The following is a 25115-nucleotide window of genomic DNA, read 5'->3' on the forward strand; positions in this document are numbered from 1 at the left end:
TGTGAAAGGATTAATTTGCCCTGGCATTCGCGGCTCTCCTGGATGTACTCCCAAAGCCTTTGCAAAAGGTTTCTGGGGAGGACAGCCTTATTGCGTCCTCCATGGTAGGACACTTTACCACTCCAGGCCAGTAACACGTACTCGGGAATCATTGTACAACAAAGCATTGCAGTGTATGTTTGCTGGCGTTCAAACAACATCCGTTCTTTATCTCTCTGTGTTATCCTCAGGAGAGTGAGATATCCTTCATGGTCACCTGGTTGAAATAGGGTGCTTTTCTTCAGGGGACACTCAGAGGAGCCCGTTCCTGCTGGGCTGTTTACCTGTGGCTGAACAGAAATGTTCCCCGCTGTTAGCCACGGGGAGAGGGGAGGGTTGAGGGGGTAGCAAAGCGGTGGGGGAGGCAAAATGCGACCTTGTAATGAAAGCACATGCGCTATGTATGTAATGTTAACAGCAAGGTTTACCCTGAAAGAGTGTAGCCACTGTTTTACAAAATGTGTCTTTTTAAATACCGCTGTCCCTTTTTTTCTCTCCGCCAGCTGCATGTGTTTCAATGATCACAGGATCTTCTCCTTCCCAGAGGCTAGTGAAGATTAGAAAGAAAAAAAAACACACTTGTGATGAAATGTTCTCTGAGCTCATGCTGTCCTCCCCCGCTGACAGAGCACAGACGAATGCATGGAGGCAAATAATGTCAGAGTGCAGGAAAGCCCAAAATGACTGAGAGGAGAGGTGGCGGGCTGAAGAGAGTAAGTGGCGGGCTGAAGACAGGGCTGAAGGTCAAATGTGGCGGCAGCGTGATGAGAGGAGGCAGGATTCAATGCTGAGGCTGCTGGAGGATCAAACCAGTATGCTCCAGTGTATGGTTGAGCTGCAGCAAAGGCAGCTGGAGCACAGATTGCCACTACAGCTCTTGTGTAACCAACCGCCCCCCTCCCCAAGTTCCATAGCCTCCACACCCAGACGCCCAAGAACGTGGTGGAGGGGCCTCCGGCCAACCAGCCACTCCGCCACAGAGGATTGCCCAAAAAACAGAAGGCTGGCATTCAATAAATTTTAAAGTTGTAAACTTTTAAAGTGCTGTGTGGCATTTTCCTTCCCTCCTCCACCACCCCTCCTGGGCTACCTTGGTAGTCATCCCCCTATTTGTGTTATGAATGAATAAAGAATGCATGAATGTGAAGCAACAATGACTCTATTGCCTCTGCAAGCGGTGATTGAAGGGAGGAGGGGAGGGTGGTTAGCTTACAGGGAAGTGGAGTGAACCAAGGGGCGGGGGATTTCATCAAGGAGAAACAAACAGAACTTTCACACCGTAGCCTGTCCAGTCATGAAACTGGTTTTCAAAGCTTCTCTGATGCGTACCGCGCCTTCCTGTGCTCTTCTAACCGCCCTGGTGTCTGGCTGCGTGTAACCAGCAGCTAGGCGATTTGCCTCAACCTCCCACCCCGCCATAAACGTCTCCCCCTTACTCTCACAGATATTGTGGAGCACACAGCAAGCAGTAATAACAGTGGGAATATTGGTTTCACTGAGGTCTAAGTGAGTCAGTAAACTGCGCCAGCGCACCTTTAAATGTCCAAATGCACATTCTACCACCATTCTGCACTTGCTCAGCCTGTAGTTGAACAGCTCCTGACTACTGTCCAGGCTGCCTGTGTACGGCTTCATGAGCCATGGCATTAAGGGGTAGGCTGGGTCCCCAAGGATAACTGTAGGAATTTCAACATCCCCAACAGTTATTTTCTGGTCTGGGAATAAAGTCCCTTCCTGCAGCTTTTGAAACAGACCAGAGTTCCTGAAGATGTGAGCGTCATGTACCTTTCCCGGCCATCGCACGTTGATGTTGGTGAAACATGCCTTGTGATCCACCAGAGCTTGCAGCACTATTGAAAAGTACCCCTTGTGGTTTATGTACTCGCCGGCTTGGTGCTCCGGTGCCAAGATAGGGATATGGGTTCCGTCTATGGCCCCACCACAGTTAGGGAATCCCATTGCAGCAAAGCCATCCACTGTGACCTGCACATTTCCCAGGGTCACTACCCTTGATATCAGCAGATCTTTGATTGCGTGGGCTACTTGCATCACAGCAGCTCCAACAGTAGATTTGCCCACTCCAAATTGATTCCCAACTGACCGGTAGCTGTCTGGCGTTGCAAGCTTCCACAGGGCTATCGCCACTCACTTCTCAACTGTGAGAGCTGCTCTCATCTTGGTATTCATGCGCTTCAGGGCAGGGGAAAGCAAGTCACAAAGTTCCATGAAAGTGCCCTTACGCATGCGAAAGTTTCGCAGCCACTGGGAATCGTCCCAGACCTGCAACACTATGCGGTCCCACCAGTCTGTGCTTGTTTCCCGAGCCCAGAATCGGCGTTCCACAGCATGAACCTGCCCCATTAGCACCATGATGCATGCATTGGCAGGGCCTATGCTTTCAGAGAAATCTGTGTCCATGTCCTGATCACTCACGTGACCACGCTGACGTCGCCTCCTCGCCCGGTATCGCTCTGCCAGGTTCTGGTGCTGCATATACTGCTGGATAATGCGTGTGGTGTTTAATGTGCTCCTAATTGCCAAAGTGAGCTGAGCGGCCTCCATGCTTGCCTTGGTATGGCGTCCACACAGAAAAAAGGCGTGGAACAATTGTCAGCCGTTGCTCTGACGGAGGGAGGGGCGACTGACGACATGGCTTACAGGGTTGGCTTACAGGGAATTAAAATCAACAAAGGGGGTGGCTTTACATCAATGAGTATTTCAGGCAGGACTTCACAGAGGGTTCCAATAAGAAATGGTGCACCTAAGTCATTGTTCTTATTGGAACAATGAGGTTAGTCTGGCCTCTGATTGATACATGGCTAGATTTACCTCGCTGCACCTTCTCTGTGAGTGACTGCAGTGTGATCTAGAGGAATGAGTCCCCTAGACGGGGGGGGGGGGGGGGAGCAGCAAATGAGTACAAAACAAATCTGGTCTATTTCTTGTTTTGATCCACTCCATCTATCTTTTACATCTTTGGCTGACAGCAGACGGTGCAGAAGGACTGCAAGCCATCCACATCTCATGGCTGCTTGGCAGAAGATGGTACAGTAGGACTGCTAGCAATCCGTATCGCCTGCCTGCTCACCATAAGATGGTTCAATAGGACTGACTGCAGGACTAAAGAGAATGACCTGGTCAAGTCACTTCTAATGTAGTCCCTGCATCCATGTCTGCCCAGGCGCTCCTGGCCGACGTGGCCAGGAGCATCTCGGACATGACGATGATGGCTACCAGTCCTACTGCACCGTCTGCTGCCACAAGGCAAGGGGTTGCTGCTACTGTGTAGCAATGCAGTACCACGTCTGCCAGCACCCAGGAGACATACGGTGACAGTTACCTGAGCAGGCTCCATGCTTGCCTTGGTATGGCGTCTGCACAGGTAACTCAGGAAAAAAGGCGTGAAACGATTGTCTGCTGCTGCTTTCACAGAGGGAGGGAGGGAACGGGGGCCTGACGATATGTACCCAGAACCACCCGTGACAATGTTTTAGCCCCATCAGGCATTGGGATCTCAGCCCAGAATTCCAATGGGCAGCGGAGACTGCGGGAACTGTGGAATAGCTACCCACAGTGCAACACTCCAGAAGTCGACGCTTGCCTCGGTACTGTGGAAGCACTCCGCCGAGTTAATGCACTTAATGCACTTAGAGCATTTTCTGTGGGGACACACACACTCGAATATATAAAACCGATTTCTAAATTATTTCTAGATGAAATTATTTCTAAATGAAATTAGTGACGTTTGTGCACCACACCCAAGTCAACAGGCAGATTAAAAGGGGGTAATCTGAGGACTCCAGATATCACCAGAGTTGTCCTACCACAAACTGCTGATGTAAATTGGCATAGTTCCATTGACTTGAGTAGGCAATTTATACCACCTGAGGATCTTACCCATTGGCTTCCTTCCCCTCTTAAGCATGTGGAAATCACTGCATAATCTTTCCCAAAAAGGGGAAATTAGAGAGAGGTGATATTTATTATTTGTATCGAGGTAACGCCTGGGAGCACCACTCATAGAGCAGTCACAGAACAAAGAGATGATCTCTGCCCTAAAGAGCTTACATGCTAATTACAAATTGTCAAATTTCCTTCAACACGTTTTAGAATAATACGTTCTGTGGATGAAGGGAAAGCAGTGGACGTGTTGTTCCTTGACTTTAGCAAAGCTTTTGACACTGTCTGCCACAGTATTCTTGCCAGCAAGTTAAAGAAGTATGGGCTGGATAAACTGCAGTTGTATTTTCCCACTCACAAGACTGAATGAAGCTCAGGTGCAAGCATGTATTTGAATGTTTTATTCCTCAGGCAACTGTAATCGACACATATCCTCTCATCACTAGGGCTAGTGGTTTGTATTGTTTACTAACTAATCCAGGAAGAAACAGCGTTTTGGTTTTGGTTTGTTTTAAAAAGTACTGTCCAGTCACTTGGAATAGAACATTGCCATGATAATCACCAAACCAGAAGAAAGGGAAGATGGAGAATGTTATGCAGATCATAAATAATAGGTATGATTACAAAATTTTAAAAAAGCAGGGAAGAAATAAGTCTTACCTGCAATGCACAGTAATGGGATGGTTTCCTGTCTGCTGCTGCTGTTTTTGGACAGCTGCAATGAGATCAATCATTCCTTTTCCTTCAGCAGGAATTCCAATTTCAGGCCATCCATGAAAATGAAATTGTCGGACAAGTTTACTCTGCTTCTCCTGATAATTCAAAAGTGTGGCAGGAACAGATTTAATGCAGTTAAAAGTGCAAGGACACTTTTTTTTACCTTTAACATTTCTTATAAAAAAATTGTAACATGATATAGGTGCCATTTTCAACCTGGTGCATGATAAATTAATCAAGCAGCTCAGGTAGTTCCATCTCTTAATGCCTTGTGTAGTATACTGAAAATTTACCCTATAACTTCCCCTTTGATTTGCACAACTGTTTCATCTAGCTCGTTCTAACGGCATATTTTAGAGACTATTAATTTCAAATATGAAAATCAATGGCTTAAGGTCTTCATCACTCTTAAGGCTGTATTCAAAATGTCAGTGAAAACATCAAGCTCACAAACTGAGAACCTTTTAGTAGTCTAAACCCTTTTATTCAGTTTTGTCCAACTTTATTTGTTATATGAAAAATTAACCACCTTTGCCCCAGCGATGTTGATTATTTAAACATTCTTACAGAAAGGGTATAGATGGGTTTTTATTTCATTACAGTTTTCTATTATGACTTCTCACCATTGCGTGATTATTCCAAATATAAGTACTATGAGCCAGGTCTGACAGAGTGCTACAAGGGTGCACAAGAAGAGGGAGCACGCAAACTACTGTCACAACTGCACACTCATAGACCTTGGTGTGAAAGAAGCAAGGTAACGCAGGAAAAATACAGGGCAATCGAAAACGGATAATTCTGTAGAATATTATAGTCTCTTTGTATTGATTTGAATAATACTCAGAGAAATATTATTCCATTTCAAGTGGCATTACTCATTAGTTCAGTATCTGTTGACTAAAATTTAGGGCTAGATTGTGCTTCCTGTCTGGATAGACTGTGTGGGTATACATGGAGAAGCTGGAAAGAGCTTCTTGCCTCCTTGATACAGAGGCCAGACTCCATTGTTGTCCTTATGTTCCCCTGGGCACAGGGGCTAGTCCTGGCTAACCAACAAGCCACCTCAAAAGATGGGGTTATAACTGGCCAGGCTTGGAAAAATGTGGCCTCTGCACCCTCTTGGACCTTAACTACACTAAAATTTCCCACTGTTGCACTATTACTGGGAACAATGGTGGGAGCTCAAATCATCCACCCTTCCTCAAAAGCAAATGTAGGTGACATATAGGTAAAAACATCAGCGGCTTGTCTACACTAGAATTGCTAAGGTTGCCACCACAGGTAGGTAGTAGTGCACCAGTGGGACATTTTTAAAAAAAGCTCAGGGCAGAAAAACCCTTCCTATTTGGCGCACTTAATCATATTTGTGCAAATGGTTTGTCCCATCCTCCTCCTTCTCAGCTGTGTGTGCAGTAGGATGTTCTAGAATGCACTGCCTCAAATGTTGCCGCTGCTGCTGCTTTATGTGTTTGTTCTCTGGGTACTCTATCCTCTGCACAGGCATTATGGGTTAGTCATGCGGATGTACCCAGATTGCACAGACATTAACACTCTTAGGCAGCATGGTAAGTGCAGATGCAGAGCATGAAAGTGATGGCGAAAGAGCTGCTGTGTGAACATAAACTGAATTGTGTTATTTGTGCTTCTAATGCAGGGGCAGGCAAACTTTTTGGCCTGTGGGTCACACTGCAGTTCCGAAATTGTATGGCGGGCCAGTTAGGGGAGGCTGTGCCTCTCCAAACAGCCAGGTGTGGCCTGGCCCCCGCCCCCATCCGACTTCCCCTGCTTCTTACCCCCTGATGGCCCCCCGGGAATCCTGCCCCATCCAACCACCCCGCCACTTTATGGCCCCCCTGGGACTTCTGCCCCCTGCCCGCCCCCCGTCGCCCCATCGAAACCCCTCTCTACCTTCCTGACTGTCCCCCCCGAGATCCCTGTCCCCATTCAACCCCCCTGTTCCCTGTCTTCTGACCGCCACCTATCCACACTCCCACCCCCTGACCACCACCCCGAACTCCCCTGCCCTCTATCCAATCCCCCCTGCTCCCTGCTCCCTTATTGCGCTGCCTGGAGCATCGTTGGCTGGCAGCGCTACAGGGCTGCACCAGGGCAGGCAGCCGTGCCACCCAGCTGGAGCCAGCCAAGCCACCGCGCAGCACAGAGCACCGGGTCAGGCCGCGGCTCTGCAGCTGCGCTGCCGCCCAGAGCACTGCGCTGGTGGTGCGGCGCGCTGAGGCTGCGGGGAAGGGGGACCAGCAGGGGAGGGACCGGGGGTTAGCCTCCTGGGCCAGGAGCTCAGGGGCCGGGCAGAAGGGTCCCACAGGCCAGATGTGGCCTGCAGGCCGTAGTTTGCCCACCTCTGTTCTAATGGTTTACAATATCACAGTAAGAAGTCAAAGCATGCCAGGGCATTTGTGTAGCAGCATGCCTATAACAATTCCTTAGTATATTTCATAAACTCATTGCTTTGGCTTAGTTCCTTTTGTCTCATGCGTGTGTGTGTCCGCGCATAAACTTTAGTCATAGTCAGACTCTTAGTTTTACTGCGGGAAAACTAAAAGAATTTTCAAAAAACAACGATGTGATCATTTACCAAACAAATGATGAAGTTTGTAGTGATAGTCATAACCCTGTGATATCCTAGGTCTTGAACCAAGGCCTGGGAGTCCCCAGACAGCCACTCAATGTCTGCTGAAATCTAGTGGGCCGAGAAGCTAGTAGGCCGATAGCCTCAGCCAAGGTACTATCCATGGGAACCCTGACTGGAGGATCACCCTGCTCCACAGATTAGTCCAACTATGCTATTTAAGCCAGAAGGAGGCACAGGAAGAATGTCTGAGCAACAAGGTGATTTCCTGTTGTAGCTGCACAGGACCCTGCTTGTGCCTGCCTCTTGCACCAACCCTGTTCCTGATTCCTACTCTGCTTCTGGCTCCTGCCTCATCTCGCTTTTGCTCCTGTTTCCACCATGCTCCTTCTCTGTGCTTGATCCTTACCTCTCCTCCAGTTATGCCTTGACTCCAATCGTCAGTTAGCAGTCATGGCTCTGACCCGGACTTCGACTTCTGACCCTGGTTTGACCTTTGGTTCAGGCATTTGATCTCTGATCCTCACCATCAATTCCTGATTCTGACTCTGGCTTGACCCCTGGCTCTGGTAACTAGTAGTTGACTCTCGTGCGGACCCTTGGCTTGTTCCCCAACCTGGATGCCTGCTCTGCTCACTAGACCTGACTCCTGCTCTGATGACTAGGCCAGACCACCTACATCCTGGTCCATAACAACCACACAAGTTTCAAGAATGGCCCTGAAAGTATCACTCGGACTCATAGATATTAAGGTCAGAAGGGACCATTATCATCATCTAGTCTGACCTCCTGCACAATACAGGTCACAGAATCTCACCCACCCACTCCTGCAATAAACCTCTCACCTATGTCTGAGTTATTGAAGTCCTCAAATCATGGTTTAAAGATTCCTTCCATTACAGGATTCTACTTGTCTGGAAACATGATTCAGTTGATGGTGGGCAGACGTATTTGTGTTATACAGAGATTTCATTATAATTTAATACATTTTTTCAGCAACATGCATGTGCATTTTTTTACTACAATTCCCAACAACAATCAAAAGAGCTGCATTGTTTAGCATAAAATAAAACCACCACATTAAAAGAGGGAATGTTGAATTGCCCAGAATTTCCATTTGATTAATGTGATGTGACTCCTTAAACATAAACTGTTTTATATAAGTACTTTCTCCTAATTAATAAAAGGCTAGATGACAGTTAGCTGATATAAAACACACATTATTTCTCACAAAACCTATGTAATGTATTGTCTTGGCTTGCCACAAGACACAAAAACACACGTTCATAAATATATGGTTTATCATGGTTATAAATAGTTAAAAGTGTAGGAAACACTATACTTTCAAGATAATACCTGATTGAATGTGATTATGAAGTCCCTTATGCTTATGGCATCCAAAAGACTGTCATTCTTTATCTCTATATTTATCTCTCCATGAGTTACAGAGCCCTCTGATGGCCAGTACTGAAAACATTTTTCCTGTAAAATTGAATCAGAATAGTAAATGTTCCTTGCAACATTCTTCTGCTAATCTCTAAACTGTCATGCACATCTTACAAGGTCATGCACAGCATTTTAGACTTGTTCTACAGAACTTCTGCAGTGAAATGCCTAATCAGTGTCTTGCCTAGACCAGCTATTGCGTAAACCCCTTGCACTATTTAAGATATTAGTAGTAAGTTAATTCAGCACTTCACGGTGTTAGAAAACAAGCCAATATACAAAATATAGGTGATAACTATGCTGGATTTGGGACAAAGGGAAAAAAAACAATTATTAATGATGTTAATGTATGAAAACACTGGTAGAAGTAAAAATGGGGAATTAATGCCCTCCCCCCAAAATGAAAGACAAACAAACCTGGGACTAAGTCCAAAAACCAACTCTTCAGATCAGTCATGCCATTGTGTGAGATACTATACAAAGGTTGCTTGTGCAACCATAAGACATCCCCCTTGTGCACATGACATTATGATATAGTCTTTAACTACATGATCCCTTACAATTTTTTTCCACAGGACCCTTGCCTCGTTCAATGCACAGGATGGACAGTGCTCAGGGAATAAAAGTTATTCAGTTTTTCTTTTTATCCCTATCATTCAGTGTGACCTCCTGCCTTATTTACTGCATGCTATCCAAACCCTGCACTGAATACATAATTATTCATTTCTTCTATCTTTTCTAGGGCACTCATCACCATAATATCTGAGTGGCTCACAAATATTAATGAATTTCATACCACATCTCCCTTCTGAGATAACAAAACATTATTTGCCTCATTTTACAAATGGAGAAAACGGAGACAAAAAAACTTGCCAGTGGCACACAGTGAATCAGTGACAGAGATAGGATGGGTTTCAGAGGAACAGCCGTGTTAGTCTGTAAAGTGAGCTGTGGCTCACGAAAGCTCATGCTCAAATAAATTGGTTAGTCTCTAATGTGCCACAAGTACTCCTTTTCTTTTTGAGAGATAGGATGCAGGACTTTCTGGCTCCCAGCCCTGTACAGATTCCTCCAAACCACATTGCCTTATTACAAGCAGTGTTGTGCATCCGCATCAAGCATATACTTCATGTGCAGTTGTAATGCTCCACACTTTTGCAAAACAGGCCGAGGTATGTCAAGTTCGACAACCAGAAAATGAGGAACACTGGCAAATTGAGGTTTAAATTACTTGCCCAGTATTGCATTGGAAAACTATGGCAGAGGCAGGGATAGCAGTGAGTTCTCCTCTATGGCATTCACCTGGCTTAACCACAAGAGCATCCTTTTTCTTCCTGCAGTCTCCTGCCTTGTTTGCTAAACACCTTCAAATTTCTACAGCAAACAAGGTAGGAATCCTACAAACAGCCACATTCACTACATAACCCTGATTCATATCCTGAGCACCGTTGTCCTGAAATAGGCAGGAGTCCATTTGAAACTACTACTAGTTTTACTATATGATCACGTAATTAAATTCATATGTACAAGAGGACCAAATTAAAAGCTTGCACAGACAACTGTAATTCTTGCATTACCTAACTTTGTTCTTGACTTTTCAAACTAAATAACATTCTTTTAATTTTTTGTATGTAGTTTCCTATGATTTTTTAAAAAGTAAAAAGGTAAAACCAAATTTTACTATGTACTACCGTAACAAATGCCCCATTATGCACCATCCTCAGGGTTTGAACCTGAACCTTCAGCACTGAAGCACAGCTTGTACTACAGGACTCACTTCATTAGCTGATCAGAAGAAAAGGGTGTTATCCTAGAGGGAGGAAAAGAGCCACTAGAGGAAGGGTTCAGGGTGACTAGGTGGAACCTGGCTCAGTTCTCGTCTCCCTCAATGAGGTGGGGAGAGCTGCTGCCCACATGGTCTCCAACAGGTACGGGTTGATGAGCCTTTGGGTCCATTTACTGGTGGGATGGGGAGAGGATTTGTCAGGGAAGCCTCACCCAACTTTCCCCACAATCCACTTCAGCTGTATGGCAGCAGCCAGAATGTATACTTCTGGAGTTCCTATTCTAGTGTCTATCTTGACATGAGTAAGGCTTTCGATACTGTCTCGCATGACCCTCTCAACAAAGTAGGGAAATACAACCTAGATGGAGCTACTATAATGTGGATGCATAACGGGTTGGAAAACAGTTCCCAGAAAGTAGTTATCAGTGGTCCACAGTCAAGCTGGAAGGGCATATCAAGAGGGGTCCCACGGGGATCAGTTCTGGGTCTTGTTCTTATCTATATCTTCATCAGTGATTTAGATAATGGCATAGACAGTACACTTTTAAAGTTTGCGGATGATATCAAGCTAGGAGGGGTTGCAAGTGCTTTAGAGGATAGGATTAAAATTGAAAATTTTCTAGACAAACTGGAGAAACAGTCTGAAGTAAATAGTCTGAAATTCAATAATTCAAATGCAAAGTACTCCACTTAGGAAGGAACAGTCAATTGCATACATACAAAATGGGAAATGACTGCCTAGAAAGGAGTACTGCAGAAAAGGATCTAGGGGTCATAGTGGATCACAAGCTAAATATGAGTCAACAGTGTACACTGTTGCAAAAAAAGCACACATCATTCTGCGATGTATTAGCAGGAGTGTTGTAAGCAAGACATGAGAATTCTTTCGCTCAACTCCATACTGATTAGACCTCAACTGGAGTACTGTGTCCAGTTCTGGGTGCCACATTTCAGGAAAGATGTGGACAGTTGGAGAAAGTCCAGAGAAGAGCAACAAAAATGATTAAAGGTCTAGAAAAAATGACTATCAGGGAAGATTGAAAAAACTGGGTACGTTTATTCTGGAGAAGAGACGACATAGGAGATATGATAACAGTTTTCAAATACATAAAAGGTTGTCACAAGGAGGAGGGAGAAAAATTGTTCTCCTAAACCTTGGAGGATAGGACAAGAAGCAATGGACTTAAATTGCAGCAAGAGTGGTTTAGGTTTTTAAGAGCATGTTAGACAAACACCTGTCAGGGATGGTCTAGATAATACTTAGTCCTGCCATTAGTGCAGAGGACTGGACTAGATGACTTCTCTAGGTCCCTTCCAGTCCTACAATTCTGTGATTCTATGATGGTTTTGAATGTTGCTGAAATTTTGCTGACAATTCAAGCAACAGAAGTGGCAATGTTCCAAAGCATATACATTTCAGCTAAACCTGAGTGGAATTTCATGAGACAAAGAAAAGGCACTTCTCTAGTCCAAGGTCTTCCCCCCTGCCATATTTTAAAGGCCTGCTGCAAACAGTGGAAGAGTTAGCACTTCTCTAAAAAAGGCAGCCAGAATATTTTATAATGAAGTGTTATGCAACCTAAATATAAGGGTGTGATGAAGTAGGGAATTTTCTTACTGTTTTGTATGAATATTGTGTGTGCCTCAGTTTCCCCTATGGTCTGCATGTTTAATCAGGTGGTGGGGAAGAGAGTTTATTGTTGCAGAGGACCAGGTGTGACATTGCCTAGCCGCCTGGACCCCAGACAACAGCCTGGACACTTTGGAACTTAGCAACTGCTGATCCAAAGGCCCTCCCCAGCTTGGAAGCCAGCTGGTTTTGGCCAGTGGAAGAACAAAGGGCTGAAGAGAGCGAGCTCAGGTGATCTGTTTGCCTAGGAAAGAAGACAAAGGAGGGGCTTTTGGGAAGTGCTATAGTGTGGTCAGCAGGAAGGAGGATCAATTCCAGACTGGGAACAAAGAGGGGTCCGAGCCCACTTGGACTGGGGACAGACCCAGTTGGACTGTGCTGTAACTTTCTATTCTTGAGGCTATCACAGAATCATCAGGGACATACAGAGCCAAGAAAGAGCATTGGATCATAGGGTCACTACCTGCGCTAAATATAACAACAACAAAAATTTGTGCAATTCATTTTCATGAATTTTTAGTCCCCTGAATAAGGCATTCTATTGTACTTGATGTCTATGAACGTAGCTGTACGTTAAATGGACAAAATCTAGCATGCACAGGCCCTTTGCTTTTACCTGTAGGATGGTCAGCCCACGGGGGGCAATGGGCACAGAATAATCAATGCAGGGAGATTCAAGGCAGGGAAGGAAAAAGGATGTATTAACAGAAAGAGCTTGGACCTTATAATTACAAACTTTGCACAACCAAATCATACCTGCTCCCTTTCTTGAACTTCTGTAAGCATAACAATCGTGTGACATTTCCACTCCCACACCATTCGCCAGAAGTCTTCCACTGTATGAGGAAGTGGTCCTTGGGTTGCAATGAAATAATCCTTCTGGCGATAGCCCTTCACAGAAAGATAGAAGATAGCTCATCACTGATACAGTTTTGAATGCAGAAACGTTTTCCCCCCCGTATTTTAATTTCTGACCCACTCTTATCAGTATCTCCTAGTTACCTAGAAATATTGCATCATCATTTATTCTGAAGCCCGAGTGACATTTATTAATACTTAGGGCCAGATTCTGTCACCTTCACTCATGTTAGTACTCCACAACTAGTCACACTGATTTCAGTGGGGCTACTTTCAGAGTAAGATATTATTCACCATGAGTAAATGTGACAGAATCAAGCCCTAAATCAGTGGTTTTCAAACTTCTGTATTGGTGACCCCTTTCATGCAGCAAGCCTCAGAGCGTGACCTCCACCCCTTATAAATTAAAAATGGGAGAGTTTAATTTAATTTAATGGGAGCTCAGGGCTGTCAGCCACGAAGCTGACAGCTCTCTACCCCCAGGTAACCATCTTGTGACCCCCTGAGGGTTCCTGCCCTAAATAATCTGCTTTTCTAAAGATAATATAAAAACAATATTAGTCAAATTGTATGCAACAAAACAAACCATTCTGTCAGCAAGAGAATTTTATGCTATTGTGTCAAACAGAAACTTTCTGCATGGGCAAGTATAGATTAAATGGTACATAGAAACACATGTTCCAGTTTTCTTCTTGGAGTTTTCCATATGCAATACATTGTTTAGTTTGGTTGTAAAAATTGTTTTCACAGCTGAAAAGCACTCAGGTTAAAACAATCTTGGAGAAAATTCCAAAACCTGAATGCAGAAGCAAATATACAAATATGAAAAAGCCTTAGAAGACCTAGAAATTGCTTTGTTATGCATATTTGCATACTATTAGCTGTATTTTAAGTAGTGATGACAGAACCCTATTATGATACTTTATGTTCATTTCATTTTCAGCTAATCTTGTACAGTTATAGCCAAAATCTCAAAGGGGCTTCAAAACAGCTCCAAATTTGTGCCCATGATCTCACACAATCATTATCATCAGCAAAAACTGAAATTAAGGTATTATTAAAATTAATAATCACACATTTGATATAAATAAATAGACATTTTAGTTACTTTCTTCATGATCCCTGGAAAGTGGGAAACCTTAGAATCCATTTTTAGACATGGGTGAAAAAATATAAAAATATCTTAAATTATGTTGTTAAAATTACACATGACTTTGAAAAACTATGCTTAAAATAGTCTAAACTAATACTACATAAGCATTATGACAAAAACGTTCTGAAAGCATTAAATGGCCTTTTACCTTGGCAAGTTAACATTGCTAGCACTGCAAAATGACTTACCAGATTTATAGTTACATCTGGAAAGCAATATCTTAAGACAGGCGGTTAGTAACCCTGGGTAGGATAACTTTTTTACCTCACTGTACATACTACTCTTGATGAATTTGGAAGCTAACTATATATGAAATACATTAAAATGTATAAGGAAGTGAAAACTCCCTTCAATTCTAAGACCGCTTTCACCTCTCTCCACCCCTCCAAAAGACTCTACTGCTTTCTTAATAAACACTGATTTGCTTTTATTTCAGAAAAAGAGCAACTGTGTTTGAAAAAGAAAGTAGAGGAGGCAAATTTAAATTAGGAAGGTGATCAGCTACCTAAGTCATCGTTACACAGATCCACCAGTTAGTTTAAATATACCACTATTTCTGACTAAACTTTAATCATCTTACAACGTTACTTTAAGAAATACACCATTAAAAAAGTTTCAGAGTAACAGCCATAGAATCATAGAATATCAGGGTTGGAAGGGACCCCAGAAGGTCATCTAGTCCAACCCCCTGCTCGAAGCAGGACCAATTCCCAGTTAAATCATCCCAGCCAGGGCTTTGTCAAGCCTGACCTTAAAAACCTCTAAGGAAGGAAAATGTTAGTCTGTATTCGCAAAAAGAAAAGGAGTACTTGTGGCACCTTAGAGACTAACCAATTTATTTGAGCATAAGCTTTCATGAGCTACAGTATCCGATGAAGTGAGCTGTAGCTCACGAAAGCTTATGCTCAAATAAATTGGTTAGTCTCTAAGGTGCCACAAGTCCTCCTTTTCTTTATTACCATTAGAAAAAATATTGAGAGGAATAGCAAAGTCTAAGATGAGTGAGGATGGATACTTAATTCCCCTTGCCACTAGAGATACATTCCTCCAAGTTAGGGCGGGTGTACATTGGTGGACAGAGTGGGGAATCTTGCATTTGAGTTACAATGTGGGAAATCACTTGCTGCCTCTACTGTACTGGTCATGTAGATAATAGAGGACCTAAATCTCTACAGCTGTCAATTTGACACCTTTCAAGAGCATTAAATTAGCTAAAAATGTAATTGTGGAAAAATTGTCGAAAATGTTTCAAATATTTCATATGCTTCTGTTGCATTTAATATAATTCTCTACATAGCTGGAAGGCAGAGAGAGTCTGCAAAGTAGTAAAATCTTCTGTCAGAATGCCAAGTTAACATAGGCTGTTTCGTGCTGCTAGTGAATATATCTAAAAGGTGGTAAAATAAAGCAGATATTGATATTCAGGAAGGACTACTATTAAATTTCACTATGAACGCTGTTTAAACTAGCAAGTTGAAATATTCTGTTTTATTATGTGAAATCTATCTAAAAATGTTCTCACGCTATTGCCAGGTGGAACTGATGAAATGACATATTTGAGCCTCACCAGAAATATGGAAAAAGCAAATACTCATACTCATGAATATCTAAATACAAAGCAATTTTTTTCATTATTGCTTTTGTAGAACCATGTAATTATGAGGTCACATTTCAGCATTGGGTTATTTTTTTTTTCATATAGAGCGTACGGATAATCATGTTTAAAGCAATGTTAAATTGAGTGCTGTTCAAAGATAAAGTTAAAATGGGAGAGCACAGTTCCAAACTGGACCACTGGGGAAGCTGTTCATTGTAGCTCCCATCTTGCAGACCAGCAGCACCATTTTGGGAAATACATGTTAGGTGGGAACAGGGAAGTTGGCTCTTGAAGGAAAAATGAGAGAGCAATGTGCAGTGGCTAGGTACAGCTGGGACATGGGAGGACAGGGCTTTACCCTTTACTGGGTCAACTCTTCAACAGTCAGAGAAGCTCAATCCAAAAAGGACCAGGACAAAATAAGATAGGGGATAGCTCCTAACAGAGACGACAGCCCTGCTTAGGGAAGGTAAAGATGCTAGAGAAGTGGCTGTGAAAGTTTCATTCACACTGCAACAAAGTTTAGTTCAGCTTCTCAAACGAGTATTTATGTTCCAGTATATTCCTCCCATCTGTCCAGAGTGCAAAACTTCCTTCATTTTAAATCACTGAGGACAGGTTTTAACAGGATTTAGCCAAAATGGCTTCAGAAAAAGTGAAGGTTTTAGGTTTCCAAATACACATTATTTTTATTTCTATTTTTAAACACTTGGGAGGTGCTCAGGTAGGACGCAGATAGGGGCCTTTTAAGTACCAGCTGGACGGACAGACAAACTGACCTTCATAACATAAATAGTTGCTTCTTTATTTATTTTTTTTTTACGACAGACATTTAATAATCCATTTGCTTTGCTAGTTTTCAACCCATTATAGTCATTTATATAAAACAAAGCACAAAAATATATTATTCTCCTTCTTAAACTGTATAACATAGGAAAACAAGGTACAGATGAAGTGGTCAGACCTCATAATAACTGCATATCTCTCTCACGGATACTTTAACACCAATTTAAATCACCAAGTCCCAATATACAAATTTCAACCTACTTCAAAGAGAAGACTGATTGGATCTGAGGCACCATCTCCGGAGCAAGGGCAGCAGCGTCAATGTATTTTCCTTCTTGCTCTGCCCTGGTGGTTGCGGTGGCCAACACACGTGATCACCAAGGGAAGCCAGGTTCTATGCCTAAGGGAAAGGATCCTAAGAAATTGGACCTCTTTGGACAGAAGGCATACTTATCAGGGGGCCTTCAACTTTGTGTAGCAAACCAGTGAGCCCTGCTGGGGCACTATGACTTTAATATGTGGGATTCGTTGACTAAATTCAAGGAGCTGCTCCCCCAAGACTCCAGACAGGAGATTTCCTTCCTAATTGAAGAAGGAAGGACCACGGCTCGGGCCTCCCTGCAGACAGCCCTGGATGCTGCTGACTCCGTGCCAGATCAATGTCGACCGTGGTTACATTGCATAGGAGCTCTTGGCCGCAGTCCTTGGGGCTCCCTCAGGAAGTGCGACAGACTACCCAGGACCTCCCTTTCAAGGGATCCTTGCTTTTCTCAAAAAAGACATATGATAGGCTGCACGGCCTTAAGGATTCCAAGGTAACCTTGAAATCCCTGGGACTTTATGTACTTACAAGTTCAAGGAAGCAGAATAAGCTGCAGAAGATGAGCCGTTACTTCCCTCAGATTGCCAGGCAGGACCAGTGGAGAAGAAGGAGCAGGGGAAGGAGGAGAAGGAGCCCCAATCTTCCTCATCAGGGCCTACACAGTCAGCTCCGAGGCATGCCAGGTCATCAAAGCACTCGTTTTCACAAGACACTCAAGGTTGACATCACAATCCCCTCTGCATTGGATCCAGCTGGCCCCCATTTTCCAGCTGTCTTTCTTATTTCCTGGATGCCTGGACCCATACCACCTCAGACCCTGGGTTCTCAGTACGACAGAACTAGGTTATACCAACCAATCCCCAGTGTCTCATCCCCGCTCCACGTCCCTCTTCAGACACCCTTCTCATACGCTCCTGTTGGAGCAAGATATCCAATCCCTCCCTCCAATGGGAGCCATGGAGGAGGTTCCCTTTCACTTTAGAGGAAAGGGGTTCTATTTCCGTGACTTTCTAATTCCGAAAGCCAAAAGGAGTCTCACACCCATGCTAGACTTGCGACGTCTCAACCGATATCTCAAGAACCTGATGTTCTGCATGGTTTCCTTTGTCCACCATTCCCTCACTGGATTCCGAGAATTGCTAAGGCACCCTTGATCTAAAGGATACTTACTTCACATTTCGATCTTTCCTAAGGTTTGTAGTAAACCAAGGTCACTACCAGTTCATGGTTCTCCCATTCAGCCTGTAAGTCACCCTGTGGATTTTCACAAAGTGCATGGCAGTAGTATTGGCCTTCCTCAGAAAAAAGGGAATCCACGTATTCCCATACCTTGACAATTGGCTGGTCAAGGGCCAGTCCAGAGCTCAAGTAGAGGTGAACACCTGTCTCATTCAATCAACCTTCAATGCACTGGGCCTTCTGTTAAATGTCCAGAACTCCATCTTGATCCTGGTTCAAAGGATAGAGTTCATCAGGGTAGTGCTCAACTTGTTGTAAGCAAAGGCTCTACTTCCTAACGACCAGTGCCTCTTGATTGCATCCCTGATAAGATCTCCCCAAGGTCATCGGATCAGGACCGTGGGAAAGTGCCTGAGTTTCCTGGTCACATGGTATCATGCACATATGTAGTGCAACATGTGAGGCTACAACTCAGACCTCTGCAAGCCTAGCTAGCTATGATCTACTCCCCATCACCTGGACTCAGTGCTCATGGTTCCTGTCCACGTCCTCGACTCGCTCACATGGTATGCGGAGGAGTACCTTCTCAAAACCCCAGCCATCATTGTCTCTGGTATGCAAAGCATCAGCCCTCAGCTGGGGAGCCCACCTAGGGTCTCTTAGAACTCAAAGTCTTTGGACTCAAGAAGAGCTTTGCCTGCACATCAGTGTCAGGGAGCTCAGGGCAGTAGGTCTAGCTTGCCAGGTGTTTCTACCTCACCAGATGTGCAAATCCATTTTTGATCCTCAAGGACAATATGGCAGCTATGTTCTACATAAACAGGCAGGGCAGGGCACATTCTTCCCCATGTCGGGAAGCACTCCACCTGTGGGAGCTCTGCATTGGTCATTCCATCAATCTAGAGGCATCTTACCTTCCTGGGATTCAGAACCAGTTAGCAGATCACCTCAGCATGTCTTTCTCCTTTCACCATGAGCGGTTTCTCTGTCCAGACATTGTGAGGGATATCTTCCAACAGTGGGGGATTCCCCTCATAGACCTGTTCGCCACCTGAACCAACAGGAAATTCCACCAGTTCTGCTCCCTGAGAAGTCACAGCCCTAGGTCTCTTGCAGATGCGTTCCTGTTACCACGGATAAGGCACATGTACTACACATTTCCTCCTTTGCCACTTATTCACAAGGTTCTGATGAAGATCAAATGGGACCGAGCATAGGTCATCCTCATAGCCCCGGCATGACCCAGGCAACATTGGTTTTCCACCCCTCAGGCATATTGGTGGAGACACCACTACAGTTTCTGTTGCACTCAGACTTGATATCCCAGGATCCCAGTTGGCTGCTACATACAAACCTTGTGTCTCTTCACCTGGCAGCCTGGAAGCTCCATCGCTGAATCCAGAGGAGCAAGTTTGCTTGGAGCAAGTCCATGAGGTCCTAATGGGCAGCAAAAAGCCATCCACCAGAGCTACCTACCTTGCAAAAATGGAAGCAGTTCTCCGTCTGGTTTTCCCAACGACAAGTCCTGCCCCTGTAGTCATCCCTACAACTCATTCTAGACCACCTGCTTCTGCTAAGACAACAAGGTCTAGCCCTTTCCTCAGTCAAGGACCATTTAGCAGCTATCTTGGCCTTCCATCCCATGATCGACAATCATTCTGTCTTTTCAAACAACACAGTTGTCCGGTTTCTCAAAGGTCTAGAAATGGTGTACCTCCAGGTAAGGGATTCCACCCCTACATGGGACCTAAACCTTGTCCTGTCAAAACTCACCGGACCCTTGTTTGAACCTCTGGAAACATGCCTGCTGTTACGCCTCTCCTCAAAACTAGCCTCCCTGGTGGCCGTCACTTTAGCCAGGTAAGTTTCGAAGACCCGAGCCCTCACTTTGAAACGCCCATATAGGATCTTTTTCAAGGAGAAGGTCCAGTTGCAACCACACTCATCGTTCCTTCCAAAAGCTGTCTCGTAATTCAATTGCAGTCAAGCAAGTTTTCTGCCAGTGTTCTACTCTAAGCCACATGCGAATAGAGAGGGACAATGCCTCCACTCGTTGAACATTCAGTGTGCCTTGGCTTTCTACATACAAAGAACCAAACCATTCTGCAGATCCACTAAGCTATTCATAGCAGTAGCGGAAAGAATGAAAGATCTCCCCATTTCTGCACAGAGAATCTTGTAGTAGATTATCTCATGTATCAGAGCATGTTATGATCTCACGAACATCTCACCCCGGCTAACCTAACAGCTCACTCTATGAGGTCTCAAGTGTTTTCTGCTGCTTTTTTGGCACAAGTTTCAGTTCAGGACATCTGCAGTGCAGCAACTTGGTCATCGGTTCACACATTCACAACACACTATGCCATTACACAATAGGCCAGAGATGATACTGGCTTCGGCTGGGCTGCGTTACAGTCAGCCAGTCAATTTACGAACCTACCACTAGTGCAACTGCTTGTGAGTCACATACATTGTAATGGACATATACAAGCATCAAAGAAGAAAAAATGGCTACTAACCTTTCTGTAATTGTTGTTCTTCGAGATATCCATTCCAAACCCACCCTCTCTCAGAGGTGGTTGGCAAGAAGAAACTGAAGGGGAGTGGGGTTGGCAGGGCCCTTTATACTGACGCTATGAGCATGCGACACCAGGGGGCGCTAGAGCCAACCCAATGGATACCACTAGGGGAAAAAATTCTGGCAACTGTGCTTGGGGCACGCACACATCTACAGTGGAATGGACATGTGCAATATATCTCAAAGAATAGTTACAGAAAGGCTAGTAACCATTTCTTCTTGGGGATGGCACTGAAATGGTACAGTTGTCCATTTCCATAATGCCCTGGACAAAGGCCAAATGCTCATGGTGATTTATTTATATCTGTAAACTGTCTTCAGCAGTGCTGATATGACTACAAGCCACAGTAGAAGTAAATAGAATTGCTTTTAGAGAGGTTCCACTACCTCCTTTCAGAGCATTCCCAGAATTTGATGTTGAGTGGCTGCTCCTTCTTCCCTGGGGTTCTCAGTTATAGAGTCCTGCTGAGCTCACTGTGTCACCTCTTTTGTCTATGTGAAGCACTGAGATAACTGTGTGGCAATACGGCTATAGTACCATCAATATTCCAACAACCATCAATTCCATGGCCAACATTTTAAACTGTGGGTACCTAAAGTTAGGCACTGAAGTCTAAGTACAGGCAACTAATTAAAAGTTGTCTGGACTTGTAAAGGTGCTGTGTATCTGCAGTTCACAATGAAGTGAGAAAGGGGGAAGCATTCTGAGGATCTGTCAAAGCCTACGTGACCGATTCTATGTGACTTACACTGGTGAAAGTCAGGAGGGGCTATCCTTTGTCAATGGAGTTAAGCCAGTGTAAAAACAATGTAGGAGAAGAATCAGGTCCTATAACTGCTCCTTTCTCTGAGGTTATCTGTCCACCTATTCCCAAGTTGATTCACAATCTTGGGGGAGGGAGGGGTGTCTTGCTCCTAAACACACAGTGCATCCATGGCGAGAAATGCTGATGTACATCTGTGAGTGAGCAAAGGATTGTGCTCTTTCTTCTCAGATGCTAGCTTTATTTTGATCATCCACATCTTTGTAACCTCTAGGCTGGATTATTACAACACACTCTACCTATGTGGAACTAACTTTGAAGACCACTTGGATGTTTCTGTTAGTGAAGAGCAAAGTTCTCTGCCCTCTGACTGGGGCTAAATGATGAGAGCAATTACACCTGTCCTCTGCTCTCTGTACTATCTGCCAATCCACTTCTGAGTGAAATTCAAGGTTTTGGCTACCAAACACAAAGGCCCGAATGGCCCAAGTTACTCAGGAGACTAACTCTCTCCTTGACCCACAATGCCTGTGTTAGTTGTGAACACTTAAGCTATCAGTCCCAAGAGTGAAGCTTACAGGAACTGCGGACAAGGTATTTTAGTAAAAGGCCCTTGCCTCTAGAATTTGCTCCCATCAGAAATAAATCTAAGCCTCAAACTAGCCAATATGCATAGATTAAGCTCAGAAGAGACTGTTATGTTCATTTAGTATGATCTCTGCTTAACACAAGCTATAGAATTTCATCCACTGATTCCTGCATCAAGCCCATAAATTCTAGTTGAGCTAGAAAATGTCACTTAGAAGAACAGCCAACATTTTAGCCAATATACTTTTTTTTTTAAGGCTGTCTACTAACTCTGTACCACTGAATGAATCAGGCTCAAGGGTGCAGAGTTCAGCTGGTAGAAAAATCAATACAAGGCCTTCCATGTTTGTGCATAAAGCAAGCAAGTGCAGCACTAGAACTATATGGAACTTGCTGAGGATGCAATATGGTGAGGGTTTGGGGGGAATGTGCTACTCCTATGGCACTCCAAGTAGCTATTAAAGATATGGGGTAAACCTTTCAAAAGCCCCTACATGATTTAAGAGTCTAAGCCCCATTTTCGAAAGTGACTTAGATGCTTAAAAGCCTCTCACTGAAGGTGAATGGGAATTAGGCTCCTAACTGTCTAAGTCTCTTTTGAAAATGGGATGTAGGTGCTTTTGAAAACTTTAAGCCCTCTCCCAGGCAAAAACTCAGAGAGCTGCCTGCCCACCCTGAGCTGACTCGAGCCAGGGTACAGACTGCCAGGCTGAGATGAGATCAGGAAGAGATGCACTTTTCCTTCCATACACCAGCAAGAGTGACTCCTTCTCTCAGCATGTAGCCTGCTGGCAAGATATCTGTATCTTTCTAAAGCATAGGTTTATGGCGGGGGAGGGGGCATGTAAAACTTTCCAGATGGCATGGCGAACCACGCCAAATTTGAGTGAGGGGTGTTGAGATTTGGCACTTGGGTTCACACCATCACTCAAATTTGGTCCGGCTGCCCTCCATCATTTTTCACGGTGTTGCAACACCAAACTAACATGTGGGTTACTGTTTGTGGACCTCCCAGAAGAAGTGAATTTTAGGAGGGGTTTTGCACACATACAAGGTGAATATCCTTTTTACGACTGTAAAGGGTGGGCTGAGGAGGTGAAGGGCTTCAACTAAAAATGTTAAAGGGGGGGAGATGATTCAAGAAAGGTTGTGAACCCTTGTTCTAAAGCATGTGCATGTGTTTTTACATTTTAATAATGTCTATTTGCTACCAATTCAAGTCAGGTGCTATAGGTGCCATAAGAGTTTGCTATGAGTGCTCCTAATTGTAATGTGACAAATGGTACCACAAATAATTCGATCACAAAATCACACACTACATAGTAAATACAACCAGACATAATCTACAGGCCTCTCTATATGTATTCATTGTGCACGAATGCACGAGCACACACACAAAACTACATTAAAAGAACACTATTAAGACTGTGGAGTCAAAGGCTCAGAAGTTAGGAAAAAAACAGAATTAACACTGCCTGTGCAATCTTAATTCAGCTCCATTGTGCATACCTGTTATGAAACAGTATTTAATGACATGATCACATACTGTTTTTTCCACAGGCTCTGCCTCGCTCAGTGAATCTGGTGGTCACCTAATGAGCAGCTATTTAACCTCATTGTCTAACAAGTAGCTTCATCCCTTATTCACTGTGTACTATTCAAACCCTGGACTGAAGACAGAAATTATTAATTTCCCCATGAGCTTTGCACAGGTAACTTTAATTCTGGCATTTCCTAACTTTTGAGTGCTTGACTTTGCAACATTAATAATGTTTTTCTAATGTAGGTTTTTCTGGTGTGTGTGTGTAATTTCCTAAATCTTAGGGGGAAAAAACCATCTGCGAACAGAGGAATGGTGAGGTTCCTTCCAGACTCTGGGGGACAGTGTGCTCTTGCTGTCACAGACTCTTCTGCCCATTCTCTCTAGGTTTGAGCCCTTCTACTCCGTTCCCTCCAACCTGCTCCTGTTGCAATCCTGTCTCTTCCCTACCCTGGCTCCTCATCCCAGTCCCATTCTCCTCACCTAATTAGTCTTAATTTCCAGTCCTCAGACTGCTCATCCCTGTCCCAGTCTCCTTGTCCAGCAAGTCTCAGTTTCCCTCACCAGCTCCTTGTCTGATCTCCCTCCCATCCTCCAGCTCCTGGCTTTGAGTCGTCCCTTTTCTCTCCATCCACATTCCCTGTATCCACGGGCTCCTGATCCAAATTCAGTGTCACCCACATCCCCACCACAAGCTCCTTGTCCCAGTTTCTTTGCCCAGCCAGTACCAGTTCTCCCCCTATTCCTCAACAGATCTGTCTTCCCCTCCTCCACTGGTTCCCAGTCCCAGTCTCCTTGCCAAGTGAGCCCCAGTCTCCTTGTCCAATCTCAGCCCCTATCCCCTTTCCCTCCTCAGTTCCCAGTCCCAGACCCAGTCGGTCATAGTCTATCCCTTTGTTTCCCAGTCCCAGTCTCCCAGCCAGTGCCAGTTTTCCCTCCTCTGCTAGCCTTCAATCTCAGTCTCTCTCCCCTCCCGGCTTCTTGTCCCAATCTATCTCCCACAGACAGGTTCAGCTCTTTCCCTTGCTGCATTCATATCAGGCAACTTGCTTCTCCATGCTGCCTCAGCCAAGCTGGGGCGACAACAGCAGCACAGGAGAGACTGGCTCCTTGCTCTCAATTCCAGTTCTGCTTTTGTGACTGACAAAACAAATTGAGTCTGAGGTCTGCTTTTTAAATTTTTTTAATTGCATTTAGCTTAGATAATAAAATATAAATAAGTTTCATTTCTGTTGCTAGTCTGTATCTCAGTTTGGCTCTTAGGCTCTACAGTATTGTTGTATTTGGGTTCAGAGCATAAGAGAACATTTAAATTACAAAAAACTGTGTTCTCTGAAACTGAAAACACCAAAGGAAAAAACAACTACCCCTATTTGCTCTTACAAGTCATCCCCTGAACACACATACCTTTTGTTTTTTGACAAAACATAAATCTTGTTCCTAAACAAAGTTGATGAGTCCCTTTAAAAACACTTCTATACCATAATAGTCAAATGTAAACAAATTAAGTACATAAAATATGTACTTACATCTATGAAGGAGGCATTGATGTAGTCTGTATATTCTTGACCTCTTTTCATTGAAAGAATCACTCTATTAAAGTCATCTAAAAAACAAAATCTCCACATTATTAGTTTTCTTTTGC

At 44.1% G+C, this 25115-nt stretch overlaps 1 protein-coding gene across 9 annotated transcripts in view; it reads right to left on the minus strand.

Moving 5' to 3' along the window:
* The window catches only part of PTPRE (protein tyrosine phosphatase receptor type E), a 270155-nt gene that overhangs the window by 15540 nt on the left and 229500 nt on the right, over positions 1 to 25115 (minus strand). For all 9 annotated transcript variants that reach the window (XM_075131015.1, XM_048857790.2, XM_075131016.1 and 6 more), the window contains 4 exons: positions 25000 to 25076; positions 12862 to 12996; positions 8600 to 8725; positions 4600 to 4751 (listed from right to left, as the gene is read on the minus strand). In XM_075131015.1, the coding sequence (XP_074987116.1) occupies positions 4600 to 4751; positions 8600 to 8725; positions 12862 to 12996; positions 25000 to 25076 (490 nt within the window). The remainder of the gene's footprint in view (positions 1 to 4599; positions 4752 to 8599; positions 8726 to 12861; positions 12997 to 24999; positions 25077 to 25115) is intronic.

This window comes from Caretta caretta, chromosome 7, assembly GCF_965140235.1.
Source record: "Caretta caretta isolate rCarCar2 chromosome 7, rCarCar1.hap1, whole genome shotgun sequence".
NCBI lineage: Eukaryota > Metazoa > Chordata > Testudines > Cheloniidae > Caretta > Caretta caretta.